Source organism: Enhydra lutris, unplaced genomic scaffold (genome assembly GCF_002288905.1).
Source record: "Enhydra lutris kenyoni isolate GAN:26980312 unplaced genomic scaffold, ASM228890v2 scaffoldscaffold11, whole genome shotgun sequence".
Taxonomy (NCBI): domain Eukaryota; kingdom Metazoa; phylum Chordata; class Mammalia; order Carnivora; family Mustelidae; genus Enhydra; species Enhydra lutris.
The window spans coordinates 30,277,190-30,300,715 of NW_019154095.1; the positions used below are offsets into that span (position 1 = coordinate 30,277,190).

The following is a 23,526-nucleotide window of genomic DNA, read 5'->3' on the forward strand; positions in this document are numbered from 1 at the left end:
CATGGAATAATGATTCTCTGGAAAAAGTTTCTGTCGATCTCTCTTGATTTTAACCCTTAAATTATTACTGACCGGTAGGAGGAAAAGGCATAAGATGGAAGGGATTCTAGGGAGAAAAACTGAGTCACATCTTCAAGGAAATGTGTAAGGAAATTTATTATCACTTCCTTGGAAAATGAATTCTTGTACTTGACATCCCAAAATTTATATAAAGGGAGCAGATGGTCGGGGAGGCCGCCATTTTGTCAAAATGAGTGTCGCACAGAAACAAGTGAAGTTTATTTAGATTTGAATAAATTGTGATTTTACTGTGAACCTTGTGCAACTGATTTAATCCTAAATCCTCTGGCTTTTAATTTATGAAAAGTTTAGGTTATTTGCCTGAGTACCCTTGACACAGGGCAGACTGAACTATTCTATATTATTGTTACTTGATATACTCTTTGATTTCTTTTTTAATCTGGAAGCTTCATTTCCTTAAGAGGGGGAAAGTTTTTAAAGTCTAAATTCTTGGGTATACCCCAGAAGCTTTCAGAGTTTTCCTGGCCATTAATTAGTTAAAAATAAACCTGCATGCAATTAAGTGGCCCAAGGTAGATCTCCAGATAGGTCTGTTTTCTGAGCTCTTAACCCTTTTGCTGTTAGCCGCCATATTTCATGGCTCCTTTATTCCACAGTGTCTCCCTGTGACACATGTGTGAGGATCTTAAGCATTTTGTCAGTGAGAAGTTAATTGGTCCAAAGTCACTGCACAGATCAATGGCAGAGGCAGGACCTAGAACCAGGACAAGCCAGCACACTTGGATTTTCTGCTCTGTACTTGAAGTGATTTGTCCATGCCCAAACTGATGTTTCTGTACAAGAACTACCCCTCAACTGCATGTTTTCAAACTCAAGAGGTGCCGTGTCCTATTTTTTGGACCACCATGGTATCTCTGCCTCGAGGGATTGAGACCCTGAATCTCCGTTTTCATTCCGCCCTTCCTTTCCACATGCCTCTCCACCACATGCGGGCAAATAAGGAATCCTAACGGGTCCCACCTGATGAAACTCATTCACAATTTTTTGCTTCAAGAATGGAAAGTATCATTTCTGGAGGTTTTGGGGATTTATTTTTAATTGGCCCACGTTCCCCATTTCTTCACTGGAGGCTGTGTAGTTTCTGCTAGTCCTGACATCCGAGAGCCTCCAGGGACACATCTGCCAGGACTGTGGGCTGTGAGCTCGCGCCTTTGAGCCCCCTTGGGGGGAGCCCTGCAACACCTCCGAGCCATGTGCCCTCGTGGGCGGCGGAGCTCGGCACCGTGGAGTGCCCACCGAATTGGTTGTTATTTGAGGGAGTCCTACATTAACTAAGGACCTCAAGAATTGGATCCTTCCTGAAGCCGCCTCTTTTTTTTTTTTTTTTTTTTTAAACTCTTTGGAAAAATGAGGCATTGAGGGTTGTCCAATGCCACAGAAGAGTTACTGGGAAAATCTGGAAGCCAGATCTGTGCCCCAATCCCAATTCCCTCTCTGGCTTTTTGGGCAGAAGCGTTTGTTGCTTTCTGTGAATGAAACGTTATGTAAGTGGTGGAGAAAGTGAAAAGTTAGGAGCAGAAAAGGAGATAGGGTTTTTTTTTATTTGTTTTTGGGGGTTTTGTTTGTTTGTTTGTTTGTTTGTTTTTTATAACCAAACAACAAGAAATGTGTAGAGCGTGACTGTCCAAACTTGGAAAAATGTGAATCCAACGCAATAAAAATTTCAGACCAAATTGCGGTACTCTTGGCTTCTACTCCTGGCTCTGCCACCATGTGCCTTTGGGTAAAAAACAAAATCACCTCCCTGGCACTTTGCTTCTGCCTTTTCAAGAGAGGAATGAAATAATACCGAATGCCTTTTTTTAATTTTTCATTAGAAATACAGTATTTCTGTTCCCAGAGGATTAAGTACCATAGAGGATAGTTCAGCAGTACAACTTCTCCCTCAGTAAGGTCTTTTAAGGGTTAATAAAGACAGGGTGTGCTGGTATTTGCACACCTCTTTAAAAAGAGAAGTTCCCTATGCGGACTCACGGAGGCGTACCTGAGCACTGCTTCCTTAACCACCCGCCATTTGTCCTGTTCAATGTGCACGCCCAGAGAGCCGTTAATAGTCATGTGTAATGTGTTTTGGAGTGCAGTGTATTGCTCTTTTCTGAAACTTTTTTCCCTTTCTTTCTTTTTTTTGTCAACTTTCTGCATTGGCAGAGCATCTTGGGATTGAATTTATGGGTATGAACCAATCATCATTCCTTTTAGCCTGCAGAATTTAGAACCTATGAGCTGAAATCTTTTCCCTTCCTACTCTTACCTTCCAGTTCCTAACTAATTTCCTTTTCCTTCAGAAGGGATCATACAGCTATAACAATGATTTCTTTGCTTCTAATCTATGATTAGTTTACTGAAATGTCACTGAGTGCAGCAGTTTCTAGATTCCCACACTTAGAGTTTAAAAATCACATCACCTACTGCAAAGTCACATATAGCCCACGTTCCTTGACCCTCTGATTGGATCTGACCAGGCTGTTATTTCAGAGCGGGTGGGGGTGGGGGGGGAAGGGGGTCAGGAGGTGGGGGGGGGAGTAAGTCGGAGAGGTGCGTAAGGCTATGGGAGGAACCAAACCAGGCCTGAGGGAAGAAAAGAAGCTCTAAATGCATCAGCTTAAAAAACACACCACATCTTAGGCAGATGAGAATGTGACATACACTGTAAAAAATCACCCACTTGATAGAGTAACATAGAAAGTCCTTATACTGCAACACGATATTGTATCCACAGACTCTGATTTTCTGGGGATATCCAGTCCCTCCTCTAGTCAACTTCATTATCTTAGGAGCAAGGAAATAGAAAACAGAAAGAAATATACCCAGTGCTATTTTAGGTGGAAATTCTAGTGCTAATGGAATTAACCTTGAGTCACTTAGATTATCCAGACCTGTAATCAAATAGAAATGTTCACACTGTAAACATAAAATAGTATCTCTTATGAGCCTATGAATCTGGGGCATAGTCCCTTTGAAGGCCTTTGTCCTAAATAATTGGGAGACAGGGCCAGTCTCGAGAGTAGAGGGAAGCCATTCTGTCATCCCAGAGGCTCCCTGAACACCTCCCGCAGTGCTGGAATGTGGCCGTGGGTCAACAAAGTGATGTCCTGATTAGCAGCTGGTGTCGATGATGTCATGCAATGAGGGTGCCCTGCAGCATAGCTGCTACTCTCTTTTAGATGAGAGCATCACAGTCCATACCTAATCTACGTTCCATAATTTCTGTAAAATAAGGCTGTTGTAAGTTCTGTCTGTGACAGGGATAGAAACTCAACCATCCCCACCCCCAAAAAAACTTTGAAGAGAAACTATTCATTTGTTGAGAAAACCCCCGCTTACATGTGAGTGATCCTTTGCACATTGGAGAACATCTCCCAAGAGTGAGAAGCACGAAAGTTCCCTCCAACGCCGCTCAGGTGGCAGGTTATCTACTTGATGAGAGGGATCTGTTCAGATCACCTCCCTCAGGATAAAAATTGTCCCACTACTAAAAAGGCTTACCGGCCTTTCCTGCAGGGAGGAATAAAATCTACCATCACCTCCTCCTTTTCCTTAATAGCATCTCTGTCCCATTTTAATCATTTTAGGGTCTAACTAGAATTTAATATTTCTATTCCCAGACAATGAGGTAGGGCAATGGGTAGTTCAGATATAGGACTTCTCCCTCAGCGTGATCTGAAGGGTCAGGAAAGGTACATGGTGCTGGCACCTGCGTACCTCTTAAAGGCGCACGGTCCAGAGACTCCATAGTCCCATGACAGCCAGTGTACTAAGCCAGAACATTCCCTTTAAGGAAAATCAGACCTTAAAGGTCAATTAACAGTGAGAAGGACAAGGCTTCTGTCTCTTAGCCTGGCTAGATCAGACTGGAAAACATGCTTGATCTGATTGACTTCAATGCGTCCAGCCAAACCATAGAGTAAAGACTCAGAAGCATTTCCAATCATTACGGCAGATCCGCCAACTGGACTGACAGATTCTTTTTTTCAGCACTGCCTCTAATTTGCTCTTGCCCTACTGACCCTGTCACACTAGGGAAAAAAATAAGGGGAACGGGGGTGAAACGAACCCATTGTTTATATGATTGTTCATCAAGTAGTTTTAACACATTCGTAATGTGGGGGGGGGGCGGGGGGGAATCCCCTGATCTAGTAAATCACTGGAAAGTGAAATATAAACGAAGATGAGAAAACATAGAATGTATTCTGTAAATGCTGTTGTGAATACAGAATCTTAATCCTACATCTGTATTCTAAGGGCCTTGTCTTTCATTGGTTCATTTTAGCACTTTGGCTTTATACACTTTGGCCTTCACTGAGCTTGCCTTTTTATTTCCGTGACCAATTTCACTGGAAAAACATGTGTCTTCCCACATAACCTGGGCAGAGCGGTGAGTCAGCGTGCCACATCTGCTGACAACCTGAGGTCGATCTATTCTTTTATGATTAGCAACCACCAACAATCTTGTCAACGGAATCCCCAGGAGTACCCAGGATGCCCTTTCCCCCTTCAGTCCTTAGATACATCCCATTTTTGTAGTTGTCAGAAGTAACTTACCAGCTTTTTCTAAAGATGGGATGTTAAAATGCTAGAGCTACCAAGCCCTCACCCTTTCAAAAGAAGCCAAGAGAGTGAGCGAAAGAGGGCACGGTAAAGCAGGGATTTCATTTTCGTGGCAATGATACTTGAACGTGGCTGTTTCTAAACCAACTGGTCACACCCAGAGGAGCCCTGCAACCCCCGGGCCCCTCGAGAAGGGACTGGGGGTGGCGGGGACAGGGGGGCACCGCCTCTCCTTCTTAGACTAACGCTAAAAACCGATCCACAGGCCAGGTCTCCGAGGAGACCCTGGGGCACCTGCTCACAGATTACCACCTTGTCAAATGTGATTCCCTGTCCTGGGGCTCTGGGGGAGGGGAGGCGGCAGACACAGCAATTAACACAGAAGCATTCACATTCCACATCCTCAGCTGACTTTCTCGGCACAAAAATATGTGACCCCACTCTATGTCTCCTGGGTCATTGTCTCACTGCAATGCACCAGCTGCTTTGCTTCCTAATTGTGGCTTCCACGTGACGGCCAGCCTAGGGTAGGCGTTATGCTGTATGGGGTCACCCTTCCAACTTCGCACCCACCCTCTCTTCCCACCCAGCATTTCCTCCCTCTGCTTTTCTTTTGTTTATTTATTTTTCCTCCCTTAGTATCAGGCATGCCATCCCAGGGACTTCAGATGGCTCCTTCACTTTTAATCTTGTTTTCCCTCCCACCTGCCTTCCTCCCTCTCTCCGTCATTCTGTCAGTCTGTCTGTCCTCTGGGTTTGTTTTTTTCCCCCCTCCCACTTCCGACCCTTTTGGTTTGTTTTTGTATAATTTCTGCAGCATTCTAGTCTTTTACCCACTGACTTCTATTCTCCTTCTCCTCCTGTTAATAAACAGTGCTATATTAATTTGATTTGACAATGTTCCTGACCTGTTAACTGGAATTTGATTACCATGGGCTTGGCTTGTAGGAAATGTTTTGTTTAATGATAAGGTCTACTGTATCACAGAAATTAAAATGCACCTTTTCATTTCAAGAAAACTTCCTGCGACTCGCCCTCTTTCAGTAAAGAAAATTGAAAATGTTCCCTAAGGCCCCATGTTGATGTCCAGATAAGAGACCTCAATTTGTATAATACCCCCCGGTTTTTGACCAGCGCATTAATCAATTTGGCAAGTTCAGCTTACAATGTTTATGATGTACCAGTCTGAGTTCTCTTCATCAGTGAACTTGTGAATGTCCTCCAATAAATGTAATTAGACTGGTTGGAGGCTCAGTTCCTAAGAGATCAGGTTCGCCATTAAATCTGCCAATCTCGAGAAGAGCCTGACCTACCAAAGTATAATCAAGGGATCCCTCCCCAAAACGGATTTGCAAATAGAAAGACTTCCGTGAATAAAAGACCAGTTGCATTGAAGAACCCAAAGTTCTAAGCATCACCCTCCCCTCGTGTGACCTCCTTGAGCTGACATGCCAAGCCCTCACTATAGGGCTGTAAAATCTAGTCCAAGTCGCATATCCCATGTGCTAGTGGTTTCTTTACACACATCAATTAGGTTTCTAAGTACAGTCAGTGAAGTGATAATAATTGTCCTTCAAAGGACAAATCTCCATCTTGGCCCCGGACTATCCTACCCACCATATTGGATTTTCTCTGATACAGTGCCCTGCTCTCCCCACCGTGGCGCTTATAACATGTTCACATGTTACCTTTAAATTGTAGGGATCCTGCCTCGGTATTGTTGCTAACTACAAGTCAAGCTCATGTTTGCAAATGTTTTTGACTTTATTTCTTAAGTTAGAAATGGCTCCTTGTAAAGACCACCGGAATATAAACTGGCTGGGAAATCAAAAGAGATTTGGGAGGGGAGAAGAGGGGAGAGACGAGGGCGAGGACTGCCCCAGTGGTTCCAATCCCAGCTCCTTTTATTGGCTTTGATTCCTGTTGCCTTTGCAAGAGTTTTGGTTTTTTAAATTAAAAACTACAATTTTAACTAAATCATTATTTTCTAATTAATGTTTATGATTTGCCAGTTTAATGCATATATATTTATAGCTTTTAAGTAAAGTAATTTAATAGTATAATTTCTTATTGCAAATGGCCCCAGCTGCCTTAGCTGTTTAAGCTCAGAGTATAACGCAGCCTATGCTGTACCTTAAGTATGTCTGCAGAAGTGATGAACTGTCACATATTTACTTTCTTGTGAACATGGACAGTGCCATGCCGCATGCCAACTATTCAGTTATTAAGTCCTGGTGAGTGTAATGGGGCTTTGGTGACGTGTGCTCTCATCCCTTTCCAGAAGCGGAGGAGCTCTACCAGAAGAGAGTGCTGACCATCACCGGCATCTGCATCGCCTTGCTTGTGGTTGGCATCATGTGTGTGGTGGCCTACTGCAAAACCAAGTAAACCTTCCTCCTCCGTGCCTCTCTCCCCTCAGCACAGAGAAGACGGCCTAGCCGGCCCAGGGCTCTGCAGAGAGTGTTTGCAACAGCCTAGTCTTGAAAAGCGGGAGTGGGGAGGCAGGGGGGCGTTTCTGCTCATTTTTTTTTCCTCTAAGTAATCTATTTTGAGGACTTTTTCTGTAACTAGAAAGCTTTGCCTGTTTGTGTGAAAGGGTTCAGAAGACTTGTGGTCATCGGCTGTAACCTGTGACCTGGGAAAGGGTTGGAGGGACGGGCTTCTGGGGCAGGTATGTGTGGACGAGGGTGGGCCCGCCACATCCTGAGAGGACAATGGTAGGCCCCCAAGGTGTGCCTGTCATGTCACTGCTGAAATTGTGTCCCACTCTGCACTCAGACTTAGGAGCTAAAGGAAACTATTTTTTGGCAGTGGTGGCAGTGAAGGTTTTTTAAAACATTATTGCGATGATTTGCCTGTTCCCTCTAATGAGCTTACCGGTTCAAATGCTCTCAAAGTGTGGGATGTACAAAAGGAATCTCATGGGAGGAGAATCAAGCAAATCTTGCTTTGAAAGAAAAGAAAACATTAAAGCAGATTTGTGTTCAGTGTGTCTGGTCCCTTAAGCTGGGTCCATATTAACAAATAGAATTACTGTGTGACCCGAATTCCCTTCACTTTTCTCTCTTACATAGAATTTATGCTTCAAACAGGAAATAATGTTAACAGTTTTGTTTTGTTTTGTTTTGTTGCTTCATCACATAAACTCTCTGACCAATCTTGGGGGCGGATATTATCATGATCTGAATGTTGCTTGAGGAACAAAGACAATATGTTATTAGACCCTAAAATTAAGGAGGAGGATGGCATTTTCTTAATATCCCTGATTTCATGGGTTGCCAGGAATGCATAAGCGATAGAGATAAGCCTTCCTGGAATCTACCTTCTGAGTCTTATTAGATTCAATCTCAGTATTTTAATATCCATTACCTAGTTCTACCAAAAAGTGTTACTAGAGTAAGATCATGTTATAACTGTGCTAAATCTACGGGCAAAATATGTACCTAGCTGCTGTCTTATACAATGCCATTCATGCACACCCACCATATAGAAGGTACAGATTCAAAATTAACCTCATCTCCTTAAGAGACACACAGGCAAAATTATGAATGAAATCAGCCTTATCAAAGGCACAAATTGGTACCTAAGACAAATGACCATCTGTAAGACTCGGACAAAGATGGATAGATCGCGAAAGTTGGCATTTGAGCCAAATATCAACTTGATTTATCTTTTCTTCTCTCTTTTTTTTCCCTATCTCTCAGCAGTCCAGTTAGATTTCTGTAAGAATCCCCACCCCAGCTCCTTAAACGTATTCACTAAGATTGTGTGATTCCACCTCTGTCCGTAGGCAGATTCCGAGACGGAGTGGCATATCCTCCACCAATCTCCTACTTGACTTCCATGTTGGTAGAATCAAGAGTGGACTGTACCAAGAAATGTAAATGATAGAAAAAAAAATAAATCTTCCCTTTTTCAAATCCAGGAAACAACGGAAAAAGCTTCATGACCGTCTTCGGCAGAGTCTGCGGTCTGAACGCAACAACATGGTGAACATAGCCAACGGGCCTCACCACCCCAACCCGCCCCCCGAGAACGTCCAGCTGGTGAATGTATGTTGAGTCTGGCCAGTGGAAAAGCTCAGCATCTCTCCTCCGTTCAGGCACCTTGACGTTTATTTTCTAAAGCTCTTAGGCTCTTAGCTACTGTCATTAATCACTATGGCTTCCAGGAATCCAGGGTTTCACCAGGACAAAATAATGGGAACATTTTTTAAAGTGGATTTGGTTACTGTAAGACCAGTACATTTCCTCTCGTAAAGTATTCATTAAGGGGTTGGAATAATAATATTGGGTTTGTTCTACAGGGAGGGCCTAACTGGAAGAAAGAAAAGAAAAACACATAGAAAAGTAATGAAATTAATGATCCAAGAATCAGAAGGAATTTTTTTTTCATGATTTGAAAATGAAGGCTCCTCCAGTGTCTGACAACCAAGTACTGATAACCGAGCTAAGGGCTTCAGAGTGACTTTTATTAGAGGCATCTCCCAGGACCTGATGATTTACTGATTCTGATTTACAAAGGAAGAAGTTAGGGCATGCAAGGGCCAAATGACTTATCGAACTCCCTTCTCAGTAGCCAAAGTGGGAGAACATAATGCTTTCTTGTTCCCTGACTCTTTCTACCTGATGTCAAACTCTCCAGATTAAATATATCTTTGATGACTCAAATATTCTGTTTAAAATTTACCAAGCACTCGGCTTTTAAATACAACTAGGTCATAGAATATTACATTCTGGAGAGTCTTTGGATGTGATCTTTCAAACCTCCCCTTTTTACAGATGAGGGCCGGAGCTGGACTCCACTTCCCTGGCTTTTAAAGTATCATTCTCCCTATTCCACTGTAATTTTTCCTGTTCTCTGCATTTCCCTCAGGTGTTTGGCTTTTTATAGGCAAAGCTTGAAGGTTACATTGCATTACTATTTTTTGTATCCTATAGAAAAAATATATTTGTGGAGCAAATGTATCCTAGACCCAAGTTCAGAGTTGCTGGTTAGTCAGCTGGCAGCAAGTCTTGTAGCAAGGACCTTCCAGAGAGGAGTAACATGCTGATACATTAGTTCCTTTGGCTGCTTCCCTCCCCTTACCAGTGTTCATTAGAATGTTCTGCACAGTTGATAAATGCATTCAGTCCATGCAGACACACCTACAATCTGTCACTATGTCTGTTATAATATATAGGAAGCAGAATGGCTGTTCGCATTCCAATTATCTCGCAGGCTGTGTTACTTTGGGCTTTATTTAATCTGTCTAAACCCCATTTCTTCATTAGGACAGCAGGCCTAAAAATAACACCTACTCCAAAAAGTTCTTTGAGCATTAAACAAGGCAATCCATATAAAACACTTAGCCCAGTGACATGCAGTGTGTGGTCGATAATTGTTAAGTATTATTTTCATTAGACTCACCAAGGTTCCATTGTCTTTCAAGGACCAAGAGGGAGACGGTACACAGTCTAGAAAGAGCTCATGAATCATGACCTCCCCATCTTTTCCTTAAAGCAAGTGAACCGCACATCCCAGAAAGAGCTACATGGGCTAGCCTTTTCACTAAGAGAACCAACTAGAGAGTTTCAAGCATAACTCAAGTTCTATATTTTTGGGGTTTCCATAAATACATCAGGTTCTTTTACAGCCCACGGCCCCTTGCTTATAAAGTGCCCACTTCATCTGAGAGTGCTCCTTTCCATGCCTTTTTCCGTTTCTCAATTCAATTTGGTGTAAAACGAACAGCATTTAAACACAACTTCGAAATGTATCTCTTTCACTGATTGAAGGCAGGAATAGCTCGTGCGATTTGGTGATGAAAATAAGTAGAATCTACTTGCGCTATATATAGGCCTTCTGTATATTGTGTGCTCTGTCAAGATGTGTAACCTTGACAGCTTCTCTAAGTCCTTCAGATCTCTCAGTGGACTTGTTAGCCTTACCACGGACAACAATTTGAAAATTTCAGTGCTATTATCAGGGCAACATGGGCCCTTGGAAACTGAAAAAGTAAAGTAGATCTAAAATACAGAGATTGTAAAAAATTTTTTTAAATTTTTAAAAAATATCCTCTCCTGACTTGAAATTTGGGATAAGACAAACCATCTCTATGCTTTTGTTTCCTTCAGCCATCTGTTAATCTTCTTCACCCACAACAACTATGACAAAAACGAACATGGAGCAGAAATTTATCTTGAATTCCACCTGCGTTATTGGTTGGAAATAAGATGGAAGAACTAGTTCTGTTTCTGATAAGATGCAGTTAAGATCACAGAAGCCACACTACGTGCGCCTCCAAAGGATGCTTCATTAATTTCATTTACTGAATTGAAAGGCCATATAGCCAGGAGGGGATTTGCCATCTGACCGTTGGAGAAATAGAATGTATCATGAAGTATATGTAGGAGAGCAGGTTTTGTGTGTGATGATGATGATGTTCCTGTTTTGATTAATAGGAATCTTCAAGTTGTGTCTCTTTGTTTATCCAGCAATACGTATCTAAAAATGTCATCTCTAGTGAGCATATTGTTGAGAGAGAAGCGGAGACATCGTTTTCCACCAGTCACTACACCTCAACAGCTCACCACTCCACCACCGTTACCCAGACTCCCAGCCACAGGTATGAGAATGAAAACCATTGCATGGCACTACTCCACGAGAGAACTTCTAGACCTTGCGTTTTGCTCTCACTGCCTAAGAAAGGAGCAGGAGACACATAGGAGGCAAGGACGTATAGCAAAATGTATGATTCGGGACAAAAACAGATTTTGGACATCAAGTGACTCTGCCATTTAATTGCTGTTTAAATTGCAGCCTCCCATTTTTTCAGTACTGAAAGTAAAAATAATACGTACTCACAGGATTGTTGTTCCCCATTTTAGAGATTGTCTTTATTCATGCCTGACTACTCACTGAATTGCTACAATAGAAAATGCATGTCCTAGATGCTCTATAGTAATTAGAAGTTCACCCCTTCCAGTGACTGGGCTGCCCTTGGAAATGTCCAACAGCTGAACTTAACCTCGGGGATTCCCGTGTGAGAGCATGCTACCAAGGGCAACTCGGGGCTGCCCAGTGTAGCTTATGGGCCAAGTGTCTGCCTCTCGAGAACAGAGAGATTGTAAGAACACTTAGTACATACTGACATTTGGTAAATATGTGTTGAACGGATGAACAAGTAAATAAACTCTATCCTTACAAAGCCAAACAAAATCAAGATCCTCTCTAGAGCAAGTAATACTAATTCTATTCTGAGATGAGTAACGTCATCAAATGCTGATAGACCTAAGCGGAATAGTTACCAGATCGCTTCCTTTCATTTCCATTTTTGCAGATCCTTAAAAAATACATATGTATCTCTCTTTTCCTCTCCCATTTCCCCTCCAGCTGGAGCAATGGGCACACTGAAAGCATCCTTTCGGAAAGTCACTCTGTAATCATGATGTCATCAGTAGAAAACAGCAGACACACCAGCCCAACCGGGGGCCCACGAGGACGACTTAATGGCTTGGGAGGCCCTCGTGAATGTAACAGCTTCCTCAGGCATGCTAGAGAAACCCCTGACTCCTACCGAGACTCTCCTCATAGTGAAAGGTAAAACCGAAGGGCAAAACTACCCCAGAGGAGAAAGCACCCCAGTAGCAGAATCCCCATGAGCACCCGTGGTCTCACCTATGGAACTCTGCTCCAACGAGACTAAGGGGCGGCAGTTGCCCCTTCCAGTTCCCTAGTTGATGAAGTCATCTTTTTGTTTGACTGAACTCATTTCTTCTGAGCTGCTCCCATGGTCCCGGGGCCGACGGGCAACAGATTCTTAAGGAGCGGGACTGATTTGACGTGTCCGGGGCAGCTAACCCAGAGGTCGCAGCTCTGACCTTAGGCTCACACCCACTCTGAGCCTCTGTTTTCTCTGCTGTAACTTTAGAGAGATGGCACCAGTGATCGAGAAGGACCCTTCTATAATTCGAATTTGCCAAGTTATCCAAATTCCGGTCTAGCTGGTCTCGTGATCTCGGGTGCTAACTTTTTCTTACCTTCCAGTCTCTCTTAAATCAAATCAAGGGCTGTCATTGCTGACTCTCATGGGGAACTGCTTACGTTCCATCATATAGTATCCCGTTTACAAAATTCGAAAAGAAGGGACAAGTAAATCTTTTGTATGCTGCTGACGCAGTCTTCGCAGGGGGTTTTCAAAGCAGATATTGCTCTATTCCAGAATGTTCTGGCTTTCTTCTGGGGATATTGGATCGGGTTGGGGGGGGCGGGGGGCACAAGGGTTATAGACAAGGTAAAATCAAAAACAGAGGGAAGGAAAGTAAGAGATGCTTCATAGGAATACTGAATTCATAGATTCTCTTTATTCATTTTCACTTAAATTGGGAGAGAGTTAGAGCCAACCAGGATTTGTGGCAGTATCAGTAAGTTGTTACTTGTTTGTTTCCAAATCCAGAGGGATACTGCCTGTTTGTTTACTGTATGATGATCTCAGTGTAATCCTTGACCACTTGCTGAAAGGTTTACGTGATGTCCATTCCATACCTAGTTACATGGGTAGGGATAATGCTAACGGACCCTTTCCACTCATGGACTGGCTGGGAAGTCCTTGAAGTAATGAAGTAATGAAGTAATGAAGGATGACTGGTTCTGGGCCAGCAGGTCCTGGAGAGCTTGCTGATCTCTTCTTCAAGGGTCTTTACCCCAAAATGGTATTTCAGAGCTTTTTGGAATAAGAGGTTGCTCTGTCATTCATCTGTGAAAATGTAGGCATGGTCCCAAACTGGTTTAAAAACCTCAGTCTTAAATTCATATAATTGTATCTTTATGTATTAAGAAACTCTATCTTAATCCAGTCTTTTTTGGAACCGGAGAAAGAGGCAAGGGATCAATTCTGTCTTCATCACTCCGTGTGATATTTCTCTCTAAAGGCTGATGTTTTCCTGCCGTGGTAGGCTTCCGTGCACACCACAAATACTATCTAGGACCTCAGAATCCACCTGAACCTCGAGAGCTTGGAGAGAAAAGATGAATCACCTTTATGTGTTGGCTGAATCTGGATTAGCACTTCTCAGAGAGCTTAATTTAAGTATCCCCAGAACAGAAGTTGGAGCCTCGAGCCCCAAGTATTTCCATCTCTAAACACCTTCCTGTTTTAGACACAGCTAGACCTCACATCTGTATGACTCTGAATCATGGCAGAAGAGCAGGAAAGTTAATAGGTTTCCTGTTCCTGTTAGCTAGAGTTCGAATAATGGTGTCTTGTGTCATCACAGGTCTTGTCAAATTAGACTCTGTGAATGCCAGCGTGAACAAAAAAGTGTTTTGGTGCTATGCATTGGCAACATTTTTATCAAAGTTGAGAAATGTGACTCTGAATAAGCCACATCTTCTTCAGTGCTAACTCAGGCCTTTCTTGTTCTGGAGAAAGAAATCATGACATGGTTTTTAAAAAAAAAAAAAAAAATGCATTCAATGTCTTGACAATGAGATTTACAGAGCACTGCTGGATATAACATGACGTGAGGTAACATGGTATAGCCAGCCCTGAGCAGTCACAAAAGCTAAGCCAAAGACTGATGTAGCCATGGGTTTTTGACGAGAGGTAGACTGGAGCTTGGAAGTACCTAGAGCGCCAACATAAGGTTCTCTCCGGCTTGTTTCTAAATGTCTTGGTCACTGGGATGGAGAGTTGCAAATAGAATGTTAAAAGAAGTAGCATTTCATGGAAAAACTGAAAGCACACAAATGTGTTACACTGTTACCAGGAATAAATCTAAGTTACTATGCTCTTTTTTTTTCATAAGACATAACCTTATAGCTGAGCTAAGGAGAAACAAGGCACACAGATCCAAATGCATGCAGATCCAGCTCTCAGCAACTCATCTTAGATCTTCCTCCATTCCCCATTTGGGCTTCATTCTCTAAGACCCCTTGGCCTTTAGGAAGGTATAGTATTTAAGTAATACTTCTTTCCCTTCCAAATCCCTGCGCCTTGGTCCTTGTACACTGAAAGGTTTCCAGGACCCAGTGCCCTCTTGTCCTGACTCTGATGCTTTTATTTAAAATCACGATGAACTTGCAAATCCCCAAAGCTTGGATGAGTTAGGCAATCTAGCTGATCTTTGCATGTACTCCCGTGAGGAAACTCTTGGCTACATAATTCTAGATTCCAAGGGTGCCGAATGTCCTTAGTGTTAAAAATCCAGAAGTGTATAATGCATAGAAATTCTTTGTTTTCTGAATCTATGATATCATGCCTTCTGTCCCCTTACCCTCCCTACTCTCTGCCTTTTCTTATGTCACACTCATGCGGGGTATTCTGTGCTCACACAGGTATGTGTCAGCAATGACCACCCCGGCTCGTATGTCACCTGTAGATTTCCACACGCCAAGCTCCCCCAAATCGCCCCCTTCGGAAATGTCTCCACCTGCGTCCAGCACGACAGTATCCATGCCCGTCATGGCAGTCAGCCCCTTCGTGGAGGAAGAGAGACCTCTGCTTCTGGTGACACCACCAAGGCTGCGGGAGAAGTATGACCATCACCCTCAGCAGTTCAACTCCTTCCACCACAACCCCGCCCATGAGAGCAACAGCTTGCCCCCTAGCCCCTTGAGGATAGTGGAGGATGAGGAGTACGAAACCACCCAGGAGTACGAGCCAGCTCAAGAACCTGTTAAGAAACTCACCAGTAGCCGGCGGGCCAAAAGAACCAAGCCCAATGGCCACATCGCCAACAGGTTGGAAATGGACAGCAACGCAAGCGCTGAGGGCACTAACTCAGAGAGTGAAACAGAAGATGAGAGGGTAGGGGAGGATACACCCTTCCTGGGCATTCAGAACCCCCTGGCAGCCAGTCTTGAAGCACCTGCCTTCCGCCTGGCGGACAGCAGGACTAACCCAGCAGCCCGCTTCTCGACGCAGGAGGAATTGCAGGCCAGGCTGTCTAGTGTAATCGCTAACCAAGACCCTATCGCTGTATAAAACCGAAATAAACACATAGATTCACCTGTAAAACTTTATTTTATATAATAAAGTATTCCACCTTAAATTAAACAATTTATTTTATTTTAGCAGTTCTGCAAATAGAAAACAGGAAAAAAAACTTTTATAAATTAAATATATGTATGTAAAAATGTGTTATGTGCCATATGTAGCAATTTTTTACAGTATTTCAAAACGAGAAAGATATCAATGGTGCCTTTATGTTCTGTTATGTTGAGAGCAAGTTTTGTACAGTTACTGTGATTGCTTTTCCACAGTATTTCAGCAAAACCTCCCATATATTCAGTTTTTGCTGGCTTCTCGTGCATTGCATTCTGATGTTGACGGGATGTATGATTTGCAAGACTTGCAACTGTCCCTCCGTTTGCTTCTAGTAGCGCCCGATCAGTACGTCTTGTAATGGCACATCCATCGAAATACTCTTCTTTTTTGTACGAAGTTTTCTTTTGCTTTCAGTATATGAAATGAGTTGTGTCTCCTCTGCCAGCCAAAGGTTCGCTTCACTGGGCTCTGAGATAATAGTAGATCCAACAGCATGCTACTATTAATTACAGCAGGAAACTGCATTAAGTAATGTTAAATATTAGGAAGAAAGTAATATTGTGATTTAAAAAAAAACTATATTCTTAATCAGAAGACAGCTCGCTCTCGCGAAAATGAGCTACCATTTGCTTTATTTGGGTTTATTTTTCTTGACAAAGAGCAACAGTTTGGGGGACTAGCATAGAAAATGGATTCTGGCTTGCTTTTCGGGGTAAACCCATTACCTTAGCAGAGGACTCCACCTCAGTTTCGGGGGGAATGACACAGCAGGTCATCTAGTTGAAAATCAAACCGTGGCAAAGAAAGGTGCAATCGTTCCTGACTTGGGTTTCTCGTTGACTCGGGAGCTGGCCATTGGTTGTGTCGTATCAGCTCATGAACAGATGTGTTATGGCACAAAATGACCATGAAATGATGGCACACTCAGCATTTTGTGTGAAATACTTCTGCCGTGAAATACGCCTGCCATATGCGGTGATGACTAGCCATCCTAGGGAAATAGGTCTGTTGTAGAGTGTCTAGAAGGAGTGAGTGTGTCTAGAAGGCACAGGTGTGACTTGGGTGCGGTCTTAAATAGTTGTGTTGCCCTCGCCTTTCTCCTCATGATTTTCCTCTTGTTTTTTCAATGTTGCCTTGATCAGGTCATAACTATGCATGAACATTTTTGTCAGGAATGGCCAACGTGCATGTGATTTGTGATTGGCAAGAGCCTTCCATGAGTGATGATTCGTCAGGGAATGTGGACAGTGTTGGAAAATTGCACCTTTCCTTGCAGAAGTGACCCCCACCTGTGTCCTGGCCTCTCCATCTGCAGCCTGTATTATCCATTCCCCACCCCCTTTCTTTTGCTTTACTGTTACGGAACAGGATGAAGATGGGTCTGAGCTTCGCCTGTTCTCTCTGATTGTAAGTCCAAGGAAAGCCCATAGGCATTAACATTTGGAATAAATGCTAATTCAGGAAAATAAGGGGATTTTTTTAAAATGCAGCCCCCATTTTACACCCTGCCCGACATCTGTCAAATCAGGCTAGAGCTTTTACTTAGATTCCCAGTGGCCTTCTGGGATCCATGGGGTAAAATGGGAAAAAGGTCGGCAGGGGGTTGCAAATATGAGGCGTGAAGTCACCGAGAGCAACGTTTGCAGATGAACTGGATTTAGATGCTCATCGAATTAGATCTTCATCAAATGTCTGTGTTCAAATTCTCGGGAAGAAGGGACGTGCAAGGAGGTCTTGGGAAAATGTGGGTTGGACACGAGTCATGTCATTAAGCTCCTTTCATGTTTCTACAACCCACAAAGATGTCTGTCTGCAGGTCCTTGAAGTTTCTCTGAGTATCTGGTGTCCTGAACCGTACTTCATTACCCACATGCCACTTTCTCTGTGCTCTGTCAGGCTGCCCGAGTTGCTCCAATTTCCCTGTTCTGTAGAAATGAGTAAGCTCCTGGCAGGGGGAAGAGGACAGTCCACCCAAAGAGGTCCTTTAAATTATGCTAATATTGCCTTTGAAGGCCTTGGCTCATTCAGAGACTATGTCAATAAAGAAATTTCTACCATTAATGAAAAGTCTAAAATTTCTGTTGCAAAAATCTTAGGGCATTGGAGTAATCCAATGGCCCATTGTGGAGAATTTCTGGAATAAATGAAATCTTCTGCTGAGAGGAACCAACATTTCCCTCAGTATGAAAATTTCTATATACATTTTCAGGTCACAAATATATAGGGACATTTAGGACAAGAGGATGTTTTCTTTACAGCTTGATTCTGGTCACTCAGAGAGGTGGCATATTTGCTGGGATAGCCTTTCCTTCTGTAGAAGAAGAGTTTCTCCTGGTAAGAAAGGCCAGCTGTCTCCTCAGGGCTACCTGCTGCCACCACCAGCTTTGTGTTCCAAGGGACTGCTCTGTGATGTTTAGTCACCACATGGCTTTCAACCATCCCTGTCTAGAAACTCAGGTGGTGTGGTGGTAATCCCAAGAAGGGGTGTAGACCCATGCTCCCAGCCTGTGGCAAGCTTTCGGGGGTTTTCAGGGGTGGAAATCACCCAGAAGTTTGACAGCAGCTGTGTTTCCTGGGTCTGAAATCCTATCCCATCAAGGGGTAGTGCAGTACAGGTGAAACTTCTTTTCTCACTCAAGATTCATTTTCCATCCTATTCTCCCTTCTTGCCTGGTATGACTTGTTTTGTTTTTTTCGAGAGTGCCTAGACAGCCTCAGGCTTTCCACCAAATGGCACTCTGCCTGAGTATATGTGAATGTGTCCCAAACACCAACAGACCATATCTTCCTTGTTTAAGTGTGACTGTCTTGATAGAGATGGAGTTTATCCAGGGTAACTTGCTCATGACTATTCCTTTTTTTGGCCCGAGTTAAAAGGTGCATGGCTCATAGGGATGAAAATAAGGAAGGCCTGGTTTTATCTTTTAGTACTAGCTCCATTCCACCACCCACAAAGATTTCTATCTGCAAAGACCCGTGAAACACTGCAGAGAAATGCAGGCAAAAGGAAATGGCCACATTTCATGAGTTCTATTATATATTCTTTTGTAAATACACATCGTATGTTACTTGGATGTTTTCCTAAATCATTTACTGTCTTTATGAGTTAATGTCCGTTTCTTACTCTCTTGACTGACTATGTAACATTGTAAATAACATAATGTCCTTTATTATTTATATTTAAGCATCTAACATAGAGTTGTTTTCATATAAGTTTAAGATAAATGTCAAAAATATATGGTTTTTTTTTTTCATTTTTCTTTGCTTTAAAATTATGTATCTTTTCCTTTTCCTTTTTTTTTTAAGAATAATTTATTGTTCAGGAGAAAGAATGTATATGTAATTGAAACTATTTGAAGAATGCACATTTGAAGGCCCTGAGGTACTGATAAACTAAAGAATTTATTATCCAAAATACTAAGCAATAAGTAATTGTGATTTATTTAAAGTTTTGTTCATTTTCCATGAAAGACATACTGCAATAAAAATGCTACTCTGTGGAGGCGTGGGAGTGTTGCTCAGCAGACTAACGTTTCAGTCTGTTAGACCAGCACCTTGCCGCTGACTGTGATAGTTGTATTAATGTAGGAACATGTCTGATGGACCCCATGACCATCTCCTCTGTCTCTTGCTTTTGCCAAACTGCCTTTTCTTCCATCACCTTCTGCCTGTGGTTCTGCTCACCACCGTCTTCCATGTCCAAGGGGCCACAAGCAAGCAATACGATGTCTTCTTCCCCTTCTCCTCACCCCCCCAATAACGTATCAGAGAGGACATCTTAGGGCCTGATTGCCTGGATCCCAGTTGTTATTTTGTAGTGACTGCAAGAGAGTTCTTCAGACTAATGGAAATGTCAAAGTGACAATTCCTTGCAGTCGTGACAGGGAAACCTGTTACTGGGATTCAAGTAATCCGACGGCCAACAGGGTCCAAGAAACAGCCATCAGAACCTGGCCATGCTCAGCTTTCCTGTAGCTCCAGTAAATTTATTTTCCATCAGGCCTATGATTTATGGATTCAGGCCCACAATTTATTGATTCAGTTTTGAGAGAAGATAAGGCTAAGTTGGATTCTTCCCCCTCATGGTATCAATAAATCAAACAAAATGCCCATCTTACTGCTCAGGGCAGGGCCTATGCATGAGAAATTTCCCACATTCAAAGATTTAGTCATAGAAATGAGGAGATAACTTTTCTTGTTGAAATTAGCCGAAACAAAAGCCATATTTTAGCAAATAGGTATTTGCATGGGTAATACTTTTTATATATTTCAAGCAATTTACTCATTATTCTAGATAAGATTAGGGCTTCTAAAGTATGTGAAATAGAGCTCAGCAATCCTGTGGGGGTACACAGGGGCCTCCACTGGAGTTTGAGGGTCCCCGATGCGTGCCATCAAAGGCCACCTTCATATACATACATGATTCCTAGTACCTAGTAAGAGCTCCACTGGTGTCATTTCCCAAACAGTCTGGATGTCTAAGAGATTCCAATAGTGGCCTTTGACTGTACTAGTTCTTATTATTTACATTATGAACTTTTCAAAACAATCCAGAATCCTCATATCTGTGATTTGTGTCAACTTTGGCTTACATAGACGTACGCACACACACACAATTCCTCATACACACCATCCTGAAGCCGCCACATCCATCTCCCTTGTCCACTCCAGCCAACCAGCCATTTGGCAAATCAAGGAGTGCACGGAATATTGAAAAATTAAAGACTGAGATACTTCCTGTATCTTCAAGTTGAAGCTGAGGCTTTGCCCACCTTCTCAAACCAAAAACTACAAGCAGCTGTCTTAGTAACGTACGTTAAAATCGGATACCTAACATATATTGATATATGAGGCAGAAGCTTATGGAGTGGACCGTGGTACAGAGAGAATGAAGATTATCCGAATATCTAGATTATTACTGCAATTCTCCATTCATTTCAATGCTGTAGACTGGAATGTCAAACCCAGGCCAACAACACCTTGTAACCTAATGTCTGGGGAGGACATCATTAGATTTCCCTGCTCTCTCCCCTGATGATGAATGACAAAAGGGCCTGATGCCAGGGATTGGGGGTTCAGTGAGGCAATTCTGAAGTCTAGAGATTTAGGATGCTGGAGGGAGTGGAAAATTTTGATGACTTCATGTGAATCACTTTGTAGTCTATCTTGGGCTTGCCCTTTCTGAAGCAGAATAAAATAAATTTATGGAAACCATTACTCCAAAAGACCGATCTGGTAGGCAATAGAAATACTTTCAGTTTATGTAAGACAGGACCCTTCTGCTGCTACAGTAAGCCACCATATTCCTCTCTTTATAAGGCTGTGGTTGGACAGAGAAGCCAGACCCAATCCCACATGTCCCTGTGGGCTTCTGTGCACAAACTGCGGCTGTCATTGCTGGACCTCTCTGGTGAGCTGTTGTGTTCGAGCTCCCGTAAACTTCAGAACATTGCTTGGCATGGGGATTGCAAATGGATTTTGTTACTTGGAGGAAACCCATCATGATCTACCTGATGTTTTTAAAAACAAACCGGAAGAGACCAGTAATTCATAAAAGGAGACAGAGAATAGGGTAGGAGTTCTATCCTTTGCCCCATCAAATGTATTTACTGCACAGAATTTGATGGAGGAAGTGACTCTCTTCCCACCCCACAACATGCCAAAGAGGCTAGAGAATTACCTTCACAGATACAAAAATCATTCATTGCTTATGTACACGTTTGCGCATATGCAGAGAAATAATCTATTATGCATAAATAATATTTTATAATATTTTATGGCTTAAAACATCCTTTTCATTTATAATCCTCTTAAACCCATGGGATGTTGATATGATAAATAATGAGGAAATTTTAGGTGCAGGAAAGTTAAAAGTGTTTCCTGGAGCTACCCATCTAGTAAGTTACAGAGATAGCACTTGTACCCAGGTTTTCTGACTACAACTCCTATTTGTACCCATTGCACTCCTTCCTTCCCCACTCCAGATTCAACAAAGGCTGCCGTTTTCAGCCTTTCATGGCCTCAAGGCAAGTTACATCGAAAACCAAGTTTCTATTTCAAAGAATATGAGCTCCTTTGACTTTGGTTTAGGTTACCCCAGAACCCAATTTGCTTGACTTAGTGACTATGCACTTTTTTCCTAAACACAGCTTTCTAAGAATATGAAGTATAACCATGGGAATGAATTCTCTTGTATGGGTAGCATCCTGCAGTGAAATGAGGAGGGGCCTGTGCCAGCACTGTGGCCAGCACTGTCCCCAGCACTTAGTGGCTTGACCCGTTCGAACAGTGCCCCTCTCCGAGCTTATTTCTTGATCACTAATATGGGAATCCAAGTGACTTTACAAGGATGTGGTGTGTAATGAGGCTTACACTTGAATACATGTAAGGAAGCCATACATGTCTAGCACATAGGAATATTCAGATGCTACCTTCTCTTTGCTCCTCCCCCACCCCACCCCCACTCCAGGTTTTTAAGTTTTGGAGCCTGTGCTTCTCAGTTCCAAATAACACACTCTACATTGCACAAACGCATCACATAAATATATTTGAGTATTTCTCCAATCTCATGCCAATAGGCAAATTCCTTTTTAATGACAACTGTATATTAAGCAGCAAAATCACTAAATAGCATTTAAAGTTGTAACTTAAATAACTTCTTTATTTTATGTTTGCTTCTTGTGTAGCCACACTGTTTCACAAAAAGCCTGTAATTTTTAAGGGCTTCTTTCATGAGTGTTTCATTATGATTTCACAGAAATTTACTGCAACATAACTCTTTGTAGCATTTTCAGAATACCATTTTCAAACTTCATTGCAAATGTGTTGTAAGACAAGCAAAACATGATCTTCAATTGATAGGATATCTGTGCACACCCATTTTCCTTTGCTTGCACCCAGGATGCCCTGACATGCTCCATATTTTTTTTTCCCAAAACAATACAATCTAGGCAAAGTCCGTACAGTGACAAAGTTAGAGGAGTCGGGTCTCAGATTAATTTCTAAATGGAAGAAACCACACTGGTTATGAATGTTCCTCATCCCTTCCCGTGATCTATCCAATAAGCAATTTTTCAGGTTCTATTCACTCTTCATGCATAAAACAGGATTCTTTTTATGAATAATTTATAGATTGAAGCTTTTTGGATTCAATACCTTAAAATGTCATCCTCCATTAAGAGTGGTGGGTGACTTGGCCTCATGATATATTCCTCACCAGGCTTGTGATGTAGTTAATATAGTTCTGTTGTTAATGGCAAGAGAGTCTAATATAATTGCCCATACATTATCCTTCATTTAAATAAGAATGTATTTTATTGAAAATAATCCTAACTCTAGCTCCCTATAAAAATAAGAAGTAAGGACACTTCCTAGTTTTTTTTTTTTTTTTAAGAGATAAGCTAGATGTAAACTTTGTATCATGTTAATTATTAGTTATCATCATATGTAAGCAAACACTTGTCTTCTGTTTTTTGGCTTTCATTTGGTGGTTCCTTCTTGCCCAGACTTGAGCCTTTCTCTTGAATAGGATTGGGGGGGACCCAGGCTGGGCAAGTTTTCTAGAGCCTTTCTGGTTTCTCACAGTCAGCCTGAAGTATACTTTCCATCTTCTTCAGATGAAGAGTCTTTATCAGTATGCCCTTTAGGAGGTAATAAGGTAACAAAAGCATTTTCCCTTATATCCTAGACCCTCTCCACTATGAAAAGGAAACACAGAAAATGCTGTGTGTCAGAGCCAATTCCCAGCACCCAACTTCCTTCCAATGATGAGATGATTCTGCCCTCCTGAAAGAATCTCTCTGCAAAGATCCATCCCATCCTTCCTTCAGAGAAACCTTATTTTTGCAAAATAGAGACCTCCCTTAGTA

At 42.3% G+C, this 23,526-nt stretch overlaps 1 protein-coding gene across 4 annotated transcripts in view; it reads left to right on the forward strand.

The window, feature by feature from the left end:
- LOC111144444 (pro-neuregulin-1, membrane-bound isoform-like) overlaps window positions 1-16,800 on the forward strand; it is a 39,486-nt gene extending 22,686 nt beyond the window's left edge. For 2 of the 4 annotated variants that reach the window (XM_022498756.1, XM_022498758.1), the window contains 5 exons: window positions 6,911-7,013; window positions 8,555-8,681; window positions 11,106-11,236; window positions 12,004-12,210; window positions 14,947-16,800. In XM_022498756.1, coding sequence (XP_022354464.1) covers window positions 6,911-7,013; window positions 8,555-8,681; window positions 11,106-11,236; window positions 12,004-12,210; window positions 14,947-15,595 — 1,217 coding nt within the window. In that variant the 3' untranslated portion in view covers window positions 15,596-16,800. Of the gene's footprint in view, window positions 1-2,229; window positions 2,254-6,910; window positions 7,014-8,554; window positions 8,682-11,105; window positions 11,237-12,003; window positions 12,211-14,417; window positions 14,539-14,946 lie in introns of those variants that run through there. The other 2 variants (XM_022498759.1, XM_022498757.1) reach the window with 2 other exon arrangements.
- Window positions 16,801-23,526: the final 6,726 nt, after the last annotated feature.